General features: G+C 44.4%; 1 protein-coding gene across 2 annotated transcripts in view; it reads left to right on the forward strand.

Annotated features, from left to right (window-relative positions):
• Positions 1–12,060, forward strand: part of Ano6 (anoctamin 6) — a 174,535-nt gene that overhangs the window by 62,085 nt on the left and 100,390 nt on the right. For both annotated transcript variants that reach the window (XM_051160263.1, XM_051160264.1), the window contains one exon: positions 10,549–10,631. In XM_051160263.1, coding sequence (XP_051016220.1) covers positions 10,549–10,631 — 83 coding nt within the window. The remainder of the gene's footprint in view (positions 1–10,548; positions 10,632–12,060) is intronic.

Consider the following 12,060-nt stretch of genomic DNA (forward strand, 5'->3'; position numbering starts at 1 on the left):
GCTCTCTGTTCTGAGGAACTGGCCTGCTCCTTGCTCTGCTTGCCCAGGGCAGTGTGCTGTGATTTACATCCTGTTTACCTCTTGTTGTCCTGTGGAGGAAAACATTCTTAGTTCTAACAGATTCATGATTCCTTACAACAAAAATTCAGAAGGCACTAGAAGGAATTTTCTGGCTATCTCTTGATCATCACACCCCACAGATTTGAGCCCGCTTGATGAAGGGCTTGGTAAGGGCGGTGCCAAGGACCTGCCAAGGCTGCATCTTAGTAGACAGTGAGTACGCGTACACCTTCTTTTGTTTATAAACTCTGAATGCTCAAGCTGCAAAGTTTTGTAGTAGAAGGTTTAAAATAAGGGTGTGCGAACCTGTACAGGCTTCTTTGCTTGGCATCCCCTCTCATTTCTATGGTCTTTTTCCCCCCACAGGCTGTAAAAACTGATTTTGAAATCAGGCCTACTCTGGTAGATTAAGCCGGGAGTTATGTGTCAGTTGTGGCTTGGGTTTACGGGCAATAGCAACTTGAGTGCTGTGTCTTTTTTCCTTCCCAGTCATGTCCAGCCATATAATCGGGGAGCTGGCAGGCCAGTGACTAGACTGAATCTCACTGAGCTGCAGCCAATAGCTAAGCTAGGGTGGAGTGCATTGGGGGCCTCAGGAGACTGAACCCCTCAGATGTAAAGTGATAGCGAGCTTTCCAAGATGTGATTGGCATGTGTTTCTATAATGAATACCATTTGTCGTCTATAGAACCTCAGCTGTTGCAACCATAATCTAAAAAAACAGTGCCAGATCAGCACAATTAAATAGCATTACTCTTCAGTTATATAATGGATGTGTATTGAATGGGCAAAGTGTATAGAAATATAAAAGTTGATCGTATGGGAGGATTCACATGAGCTAATTTACAAATTAATGCAGAGCTGGGGTGTGGCGGCGCACATTTCTAGTACTGTGTGCCTCCTCTGCCTCAGGGCTATGTGCTAGTACTGAGGCAGAGGCAGGTGGATCTCTGTGAGTTCGAAGCCAGCCTGGTCTACAAAGCAAGTTGCTGGACAGCCAGGGCTACACAGAGAAACTCTTGCCTCGGAAACCCCACAAGAACAAACCCCACAAAATTTAAAGCAAAGCCACGAGCAGTGGTGCTGCAGCGGAGTGTGAGTCCAGACATAAAGTCGCAGCTTTATGGCTTGTTGAATTCTCCAGGAGGGCAGAGGGGAGTCTCTCACAAGTGGTGGTGAGTTGACTGGACTTCTACACACAAGAATGAGGCTGGATTCCTACCTCAAAGTCTGTCAATAATGTAAGAGTTAAAACCATAACTCTCTTAGAGGAAAACAAAAATGAGTCACATGGCCTTGGATTTGACAGTGGCCTCTTGGAAAAACACAAAAATCTTGGGCAGCAAAAGAGTTATAAAACAGATCACTGAATTTCATCAAAATTAGAAACTTGTGCATCGAGGGGATATTATTGACAAATTAGGCTTTCTCTTTTTTTTTTTAAGGAGTAATAATCAGAACGCATGTATCTGCTACGTCTGTAATATCCAGAGTACATAAAGAATTCCTGTGCTCCACAAAAAGACAACCCTTTTGAAAATTGGGGAAAGGTCTTGTGTTGGCAGGCCTCTGAAGAGTGCATTCAGACAGCCAGTGGCAAGTAAAAAGTATCAGAGTAACACTGGTCATTAAAGAAGTGCAAATTAGAACCTTGGCACCATTTAGCACCTACCTGGATGGCTGCTATTGAAAAAAATAATATCAGCACAGAAAAGAGCAAGGGCGCATGGGGTGTTAGAACACTCAGACGCTGTTTCGGACTGTCAGACAACAGCAGCCCTGGCAAAACGATTTGGTAGCTCCTCCCAAAGCTAAGGCGTACTGTCCGACTCACCAGATAACTGAAGAGTAAGGACTTAAATGGCCACTAATATTCACTGAGGTGCTATTAGGAAGAGCCCAAAGATAGAAGTAACCCACATATTCACCAGCAGATAAGTGATCACACGAAATGTGGTTTGTATGTGCAATGGAGTCAGTCATCAAAAAGATCATTGGAGACAGTACAAAACATTACACTAATTGAAATACTAAGGCAGACATTGGATTGCAGAGACACATGAATTGTTAGGAGCACTGACTGCTCTTCCAGAGGACCTAGATTCGCTTCCCAACACCCACAGTGTGGCTCACAACCATCTCTTAATTCCATTTCCGGGGATGCCCAGATGCTGCCTGCCCTCTTACGGCCTCTGTGGCATTTGCATGCAGGTGGTGCACAGACATACATGCAGGCAAAATACCCACACACATATGACAATTAAAAAAAAAAGGGTGGATACTGTATTATCCAGGTGCATGACATATGTAGAAGGCAAATAAATAGAAACAGAGAAATTTTAGAAATGTTCAGGCAGAAGGAAAGGGGAATTGGGAAATTTTGCTTAGTGGTTACAGAATCTCTGGGGTGATTGACTTGGTAAGAGGGGTGATGGTTGTTCAACACCGGAAGTTAACGCTGCTAAAAGGCCCAGTGGAAACTGGCTAACATCCGTAATGTGTATACGTATGACCATGTATACTAGAAAATGTAAGTTGGTAAAAGAACAGACAATTTTAGTGTTATCCATTGTGAGTTCAGAGCGCACAGTGGGGTTTTCTGTAAAGTATTAACTGGCCGTGTGGACTGTGAGAGTGAACAAAGCTTTTCTGAAGCGGGATCTGTTGGGCTTCTGAGATTATTTCCAGAGCCGAGTGTTTGGGGAGAGGGGTGTGCTGACAAGACAATGTGTCTACAAGAGGTGCCAAAATTGGCATGACAGGGGCAGTGTGCTCGCTGGCGCCCTTCTTGAGGATGCTGCAGTGTATGGATGAAGGTCGCCTATAGAATTAGTTTCTCTTGGACTGACACCAGGAAGGACAGCGGCTTCCTTCCATTTTGTTCTCCTGTGGAATGCTCCTGGCTGGGGAGTTTGGTGGCAGCAAAATGGGTAGAGTGAGGAGGAGCTTGAGTCTTTTCCTTCTGTCAACCGTTTGCCAAGTTTTTGTAGACTATTGTCTGAAAGAGGCACTGTGCCAGGCCTCCTCAGTGTGCGCAAGTCTCACTGTGGCCCAGTGCAGCTTGTGTCTGGCATAGAGCTTTCTCCTTACCTAAGTAACTACACTTGCTAGGAGGAATCACAGGGCGCTGGGAGCTCACCTCACTTTTCTTTTTGTTGCTGGGAGAAAACACCATGAGCAGAAGCAGGAGGAGGGGAAGTTTATTTCTGCTTATAGTTTATATAGTTTATCCCAAAGAAGGCTGGGAAGGAACTCAAGGTAGGAGGCTGGAGGCAGGGAATGCAGCACAGTGCCCCATGCCTGCCTTGCTCTCCTTTGTTTTCTCAGTTTGCTTTCTAATATACCCCAGACACCTCAGGACTGGCTGGGCCTTCCCACATCCTTCATCAATCAAGAAAATGCTCCATATGTCAGTCTGATGGGGCATTTTCTAAATTGAGGTTTTCTTATCAGATGACTCTAGCTTGTGTCAAGTTGGGGGAAAAAAATCAACAACAACAAAACCAACCAACACAAGTGACTTGACACACAAACACATCATTACTAAAGTATAAACTTGCCCTTTCTTGTTTGTCCAAAGATGTCGTGTTAATATTATTACAGTATAAAACACAGTGTAAGTTTGAAAAACCTAGTCTTTAAAGAAAAAAAAAAAATCAATGCTTTAAAAGTCCAATCTCTTTTAAACATCCAAAGTCTTTCTATTTTTTTTCTAGAAACAAAAGGTATCTTTAACTGTCTACTTCTGTAAAACAAAAAATAAGTTACATACTTATTTCAAAAAGGAAGAGCTAGTGTATAGCCACAGTCTGAATAAAGTAAAACCGAACTGTTAAATCCTGTAGCTTAATGTCTGGCATCTGAGATTCACTCATGATCTTCTGGAACCTAAGTGGTTGGGCAGCTCACACAGCATACCCCATAGGCTCAAGCAGGCTCCTCTCCAGAGCTGCTACTGTCCTGGGTGGGCATCCGGCAGTCCTGGCATCTCTAATACGCTGGGGTCTTCATGGCTGCACTTCACCAATGGCCTCCTGGCCTCTGTTAAGGACTCTGTCCCTGCCACATGGTGCTAAGTCTCAGCTTTTTCTCCACGATTCCTCCCATCCTTGGGTCCCCACTGCAGCTGGGTCTGCGTCCTCACCAGTGGCTTCTCCTGACCTCTCAGCAGCTTCGCAGCAGTGTCATGTGGGAGCGGGAGACTGTTACACATTACCTAATTCAGCTTGACACAGCTTCTGGGTGCTGATCCTGAGGAACACTCCCTGAAGATGACGTCAGTGGCGATGCTGGTCTCGTCTTTATCACAACAGATATCTCAGCTCCAGCTGACTAGACGCAGCACACACTCGTAATTCGGAATAGCGTGTAAGCAACCCTGGGAGTGTCTTTGAAGACCTCTCCAAGTTCCCTCTGGATTTTCCCAAGACAGGCCTCCAGCACCTGCACTGCTCTCAGCATCATCTCCCAAGGTCCACAACAGCTCAGTAAGGTCTGAACACCCAATGGCTTTTCTGGTCAACGTTCAAAACTCCTTTGACAGTCCCCCGCAGTTCCCTCCCAGAACAATATTGACAAAAATCCATTACAGTTCCACTATTAATATTCTTCTCAACTGTGACTCTGAGTGACCCTACTTTAAAATCCCCCTGTAACCATCCGTACCCTTGCAAGCAATCTCCTGGTAATATGAGAAATAGCATTCACTTTGTCACCAAAGTCCAGTAGATAACAGTTAAACTGAGATCAGAGAAAGGGACGTTGAAGCTGGGAGCCAAATGCGACTGACTGTTAAGAGTGGTGTGGGATGACTAGGTTAGGCGGCTAAGTGACATGGGAGTGGGGTGAGGCAGGCCAGTCCTTCTGGAAGGCAGGGGCTGCTGGGAAAAGTGTCTCAAGTTAGCACGGTGGCTGGTGAAGGCTGGCTTTGGGATCAAATATAAGATGCTCTAGGATCCAAATTCCTGAGGCTTCTATCAAGGGGGAGGAGAAAATGCTAGGTGTAGAACATCCAGGTAGGCCACTAGGCGTTCTGCCTTATCTGGGTATATAACCGTGTCCAGTGTCCCAAGGTGACGCACGTCACTCCCTTATTGTTTTGATTGTACATTCACTAGATCGTGGAAGTTTTGAAGGCAACCTCTTAACCTTATTCTTCTTGGGGTCATTCGTACTCAGATGATGGCTTGTACTCTTGACGTCTGTGTTCAAGCCCCAGCGCGCATAAGCAAGTACATGTGTGCGCACGCGCACGCTTCTCACCTGGCTCCTGGGTCTGTAGGCTTGCCAGTATGTCTTTGTTTTGTAGAGCTTCTCCATGAACGCTCTTCCAGTTATAACCGCTGCCAGCCAGTTCCATGGCATGATTTTTTTTTTACCCCTTTGGTTTTCAAGATGTGTTAGATTTTAGAGAGAGGATTTTATACAGCCCAGGCTGGCTGCAAACTTGCCATGTAGCCAAGGCTGGCTTCACACCCCTGGCCCTGCCTCTGCCTCCTGAGTGCTGGGATTATAGCACTGTGCCACCTTACCTGCCGTGTTAGGCGTCTGTTTCTGGCTGGCTGTGCGTTGGCACGGGCTTTTTTGCCGATAGTCTTTCAATTTGCATTTGCAATGCTATTTTAATTTTTTAAAATTAATGTATTTAAAAGATGTTCAGTTTTGCAGCAAGACAGATTCAGAATCCAATTGGTTTTACTTGTTGATTTGAGGTGACTGATAACCTTAAAAAATTATTCATCTTCTGAGGAAATCAGGGCAGAAACAGGAATAGATAAGATCAGACTTTTGGAAGTGCCAGGCACAGACTGGTATGCCCAGTAATTTTGCATTTTCATTTTTTCACATTATTGAATTTGTATGTGCAAACTTACTTTATATTTACATAGTGTTCAATTAAAATTATTATTTTAAAGTATGGGTGTTTTGCCTGTGTGTATGTCTGTGCACCCTCTGTGTGACTGGAGGTCAGAAGAGGGCACCAGATTCTCCAGAACTGGAGTCACAGATGTTGTGAGTGTTGGGAATTGAACCCAGGTCCCCTGGAAGGTCAGCCAGTGCTTTTAACTGTCAGGCCATCTCTCTAGCACCCCACACCCACTTTTAATAGCATGTTTTTGAACTGTCATTGGTATCTTTGTATGGCCCTGTGATATCACCGAGGAAACTGTTATTGCCAGGTTGGGATAAATATGCTGATAATAATTGAACTCAGCAGGTCCCATTAGTCCTGGAGCCCTATCAGGGCCCTTGGTCCAGGCCCTTTGCACTTGGCCCTGCCATTCTTACTCTTTTTTTTTTTTTTTTTTTTTTTTTCCTTCCTAGTTCTGGGTGTTGAGCCCTAGGGTGTTGCACATGCCAGGCAAGTGCCTTTTGCCAGAGCTACACCCCCCAGCTCAGGCCTGGCATGACCTGCTGTCTCACATATTCCGTATTTCTGATCCTTTCAATGGTAACCAGTTACCTTTACAAATGAGTCAGCTAGACCCAGTTCCTGCCCATGCTGGTGTCGTGTGGTAGAGAAGTGCATTCCTGTTCTAATCTCCTTTATTCCACAGCTCTCTGTATCGGCCGCTTTAGTTTTCGCCCATGGATTTTTCTGAGAGACAGTTTTGTGTTTCCTGACGGGTGATAGGCTGTCTAAGCTTTAAGATGATAGATAATGACCTTTTATTGGCTACTTTATATCACAGTCTCAGTAAGTGTTGTAGTACAGGTTATATTTGTTTCGTTTCGTAATCCACGTAGTAAATTCAAGTCACTCCTTTTTAATCAGTACACAAATAACCACATGACCATCACTTTTTGGTGAGGCTGCCAATGTCCTTTTATTAACCCATTAATATGGCCACGCATCTACATTGTTTTATTGGGTCCTTAACTTTACAGTGCTGAATAAGTCAGAATTGGCTCCACCTTAAGACTTTTTTATGCTAACTATATTTATAAATCTTTAAATATATATACTTATTTTCATTTAAACTAATTTTTAGGTGTTCAATTTACTGTTAAACTCATTAAAAGTGGATATTTTATGGGCTGCTTTTTTATTTTTACTCAGGTAATCCAGTTAGGAGTATTCTTTTGTTTACTTTTAGGTTGTCCTATTTTGTGTGTGTGAATGTTTCACCTGCATGCCTATGTACCTCAAGCATGCCCAGTGCCTGTGGAGTTCAGAAGTGGCTGTCAGATCCCCTGGGAATAGAGTTACAGAAGGTTATGGATCACCACGTGGGTGCTGGGAATTGAATTTGGCTCCAGCCCCTCGTTGATGGTACTTAGAGCTCTCTGTAAATCTGTCTAACTTGCAACTTACAAATGATTCTGACGTTAGCATTGATTCTGTCTTGAAGAGGGGCCTTAGTCTCCTTAGGGCTAACATACAACGGGCAGTGTCTTTTGGGCGAGCCTGACGTTCAGTTGTCCTTTCACCTCACATCTGCATGGAGTTCCATTGCTGTGTCAAGACCACAAGCTTGCATCTAGAACCGTCTCTCTAGTTTGCCTTTGACAGACGGGTAACATAGACATACCCCCAGGACCTTTTAAGTTCCAAATGCTGAAATTAAGTGAACCGAAGAGAGTGTTCACAGTAACACTCCTACTGTTTAACATAAAAGACATAGTGGTGATACTGAAGGCATATTCCAAAATCTATTCAGTAAAATTACTTTTTTTAATTTGCATGTTTGCTTTTTTAGAAATATCACTCCCTTTTTAAATAGGAAACTCTGTTTTCTACCTTAATTTTAAAACTAGTTTTTTTTTTCAAAGAAATGAATTTTTTTCCCATTTATTTGGAACTCTGCTTTTTGATAACCTAAGACTTCCTGAGCCTGTAAGTTGAAGAAGACTAACTATTGTATTAGCATCATGTGTCACGCACCTCTCAGCTGTGTTAGGTCCTGGGAGAAACAGCTGTGGCTTTGTCCTTACCCACACGGTTTGTCAGCAGAGCCAATTTGTTTTTATTTACTCAAATCTAGTTTCTCTTCCGTGTTGGCATTAACTGTGACCATGTTTTCATTATGAGAATAACTAGGCCTTTCAGCAGTTCTATGCTTTCACAGATCCGTTCCTCTGCATCCATGCCTGGGATGTAATGGAACCCCTGGGTACTGTGTATCTTGTTTCCTCTGTCACTAGGCATATAAGTCTGTCTGCCTTTCCAAAGGAGAAAAAAAGGAACAAAAGGAAACACCGTTGAGATTTTGACCTCAGACACATAATAGATAACTTGCACGTCTCATCCTGTCGGGATTTAGAGAAGATGGCCAATGGAGTGACGCCATCAGATTTATAGTAGTCTAATAAAAAAAACACATGCAAATATGATATTTCATTGACTTTATAAAGCAATAAATAGATCATAACTACCACGCCTGTCATATCTTCACTATCTCTACAGTTAATGCTGTAGAAAGGTCAGGTCTTTAATTCCAGGTGTGTGAAGCAAGCTGTGCTCCAGCTGTGGAGAGCTTGTCACAGCCTGGTGTATTAGACAACCATGTTTAGGACAGTGGTTCTCAGCCTCCCTAATGCTGCAGCGCTTTAGTGCCGCATGTTGCAGTGACACACGCTCCTCCCCTCCACCACCATAAGATTATTTCCATTGTTACTTTGTAACTTTAATTTTGCTACTGTTACAAATTACTAGGTAGGTGTCTGATACGGGACCCCAGAGGGGTCAAGACGCAGGTTGAGAACCGCTGCTTTAGGAGGCTGTGAGGGTGGTCTGCGGGGATTGAATTAATTTTGGTCAGCTGCTAACCAGCTGATGAAACACCCAGCTCATTGGTTGCCTGCTTTCTACACTTAACCGGCTGTGTGGCGGTCGCAGGCCTCCTGGGCTGTGCAGGTGCACCCTCCGTGAGTGATGTCGCCTTTGGGAGATGCCTTCAAGCCTTCTCTCACCTGTTTCCCATCTGTTCTCTGGTTCTTACATAGGGGGCTCCTCTGATAAGCTCTTCAGAAGAAGTGGTTGCCCACTTGTGTGTGCTGCCTGCCATTTCTATTGGCCTTTCTTTCCAGGTCATGGGGATACTAACATGTGAGTTAAGTGTACAAACAGAGGTATTCAGTGTGAGTCGAATATGTAATTCTGATATTGGGATTTAAAACAAACAAACAAACAAACAAAAACCCCAAGGTACAAGTCCTATGTATTGTGGCAGAGGCAAATTGTCTCAACTTTTGGCTGATAACTGGGCTTTGTAAACAACCCTAAGGTCTCCCCGTGAGTCTCCCTATGCAAGTTGAGGTGTTCTTTTTTTAGGCACTGAAAAGAGGAATTTGTTTGCATCAGTAGGAACCAGCTATTTCACAAAACCTTGTAAAATTCATGCTACTACTACAGGTAAAATTAAAGGCCCCTTCTAGCTGTTCTGTCAGGACCTTCTGAGGGCTGCTGATTGTGCCTTGGCTCTCTGTGCATCCTTAGCCTTGCCCTTTTTCATGTCAGTGGCTTGTTGAAGGCACATCGGGAATATCTATTTAAAAATTTTCAAGCAGTTGATCTTTCGACATACTTAACTATTTAATGCCTCTTCAGTTTAATGGTGTTTTTTTCTAAATAGTGCTTTATATGATTATGTACTAATTCCTAGTATAATCTAGTACTTTATTCTTACTTGAAATTTCCCAAGTTCTTAAAAAGTGCTCATGGTTGAACAGTGCAAGTACTCTACTGCGGATCAAGCGCCAGCACCCAACACGTCCCTTATGCAGGTTTTCACTTCTTTTAAGCTCTTTGATCTCAGAACCACGTGATTCGTTTGCGTTCTCAGTGCCCTTCACACCGGGCCAGCCCCTTTATTTGTTTCAGGGTCTTGATGACAACATAGAGATAGACATAGTTGAGTGACCACATCCTGGACTTGGCTCCTGGACCCCACCTCGCGCTGCAGTCGACTAATACCACGGCCATAGTCCCCTGTGGCTGCTGGACTTTTGAGCTGTGGTTCATCTGTACTGAGATATGGATTGTACATCCCGGATCCCCAAGACTTAGTCTAAGAAAAATGTAAAATAGTTCACTGATACTCTTTAATATGGACTATGTATTTAAATGTTAATGAATTATTAGGGATTAATTATATTATTGTAATTAACTTTACTTGTTATTAGTTAGAAGTATCTACTGGGATATTTTATTTGGCTCCCATTAATGTCTGTCAGATACTGACTTTCAGTATATTTTAAGACGGAAAACGACTGCCCTCATCTGATTCCCCTTCAGTTCCCTGAGAGACTATAGGGATAATGAGTTTCCTAGCTGCACTACAGCATTTAATTGCAGTGTAGAGGCTGGTAATTTTCCATGCTAGACGCAGCCTGAAGCATTTTGAGCCCTAGCCACACGGATGAACTAGTTGCTGAAGATTTTAGTGGTGGAGACCTTTCAACCATCGCAACCTGCAGATGGGCCCCAAATACTGAGGATCACGACTGCCCTTGCTTTACTTATTTCCTTTGCTCGTTTGTTTGCAGTGCTGGAAAACTTTGACCAGACAATTGTCTGCCCCACCTTCGGCTCACTGGAGAACCAGCAGGATTTCCGAACTCCAGAGTTTGTAAGTACTTCATCTTAAATTGTCTTTATTGGTCAGCAAGAATTTCTTTGAAAAAATGAATTCTACTCATCAGGGGTTCAGCCTGGCATAGGACTCCTCGGTGACTGGTCAGTCTTTGGGTCTCTGCAGAGCAGGTTACCTGCACTTGAGCGTCCCAGCTCACGAGCCCTGGGCTTGAGTCCATACTGTGTGTGTGATTACCGGCAGGAACTCATTCCGTAGTAAAAGAGTGAAGAGAGTGTTTGTGAAATGTCCTGCTTTGTTGCCTGAGTCTGTTGCTGTTGGTTTCTGCTCTCTGACCTTGGCAATCAGTCTTGACCGAGCAGGGACAGTGCTCTGGCCAGGGCTGTTGTCCACCCTGGAGCAGCCTGTTTCTCGTTTCCTTCCTTCAGTGATGCAGCCTGGTAGGGCTGGGGATGTTTTATTGGGTGTTCCTACCAAGAGGGAAACTAGTTTTCCCATCCAGTCAGACACCGAGGATGAGCCATGGCGCCTACCCTCAAGGAATTAAAAGTCGTATTAGATGCCACTGTGATTTTTATTAGTGCCTTGTTTGGAGAAAGTTAGCATGTAGGATGCCTTGCAGAGAGCGTGCCTTTCAAAGCAGATTTTATATTGGGCTCCTGAAGTGCTTGGCTCTGACTCATCCCTTACTGTGGCACCAGAGAAGAGGGAAGGCATGGCAGCCCTCATCCGCATCACCCAGTGTTCTCCTCATTGTAAATGACTTTGTCTGCCATTTGCTTTTGCAATGTGTGTGTGTGTGTGTGTGTGTGTGTGTGTGTGCGCGCGCGCGCGTGCGTGTGCTTGTATTGGTTTATTTTCAAAGTGTGATATACCTTCAACAGTCCAGTAGTTGGAGTGTGACTGCATCTCTGATTTTGTGCGACTCCTCTCTCTCACTCTGTATGGATCGCCCACCCTATTGAGCCATGAATATAGAGACCAAAAGTACTCGAGACTGACAAGGATTGCATACAAAACTGTACCCACAGTGCCATTTCATCTCAGAGTGGAGCTCTAGCAGTGTCCTTGCAGATGGCCTCCTGTGAAGATCACTGTGCTGTGGTACAGAGACGTGGCACTCAGTGACTCCTGTCACAGTCAGTGTGAGTGTCAGTGAAGGGGAACTGAGACTGCACTCCTTCGTCCCACATTGTGAAGGGCAGAGCAGTTTGATGAAAAAGCAGAGGACGCTGGCACAACCTCAGAGAGCCTCTCGACTTTTCTCCTTCCAGCCAGATTTTAGTTGAAACATAACTAAGGTACCAAGAGTGGTAGCAACAAGGTGATGGGCGCCCGATAACACTTACACTTCACAGCCATGGTGCGCATTAAAATGGAAGCTTTCTCAGCAGCTGATAGTACGTCGAGGTGCTGGCGCCTGGCTCCCCTCGGCAGTGGCTCACGCATAGCACAGATAAGCTGT

This window comes from Acomys russatus, chromosome 17, assembly GCF_903995435.1.
Source record: "Acomys russatus chromosome 17, mAcoRus1.1, whole genome shotgun sequence".
In the NCBI taxonomy this organism is placed as follows: Eukaryota; Metazoa; Chordata; class Mammalia; order Rodentia; family Muridae; genus Acomys; species Acomys russatus.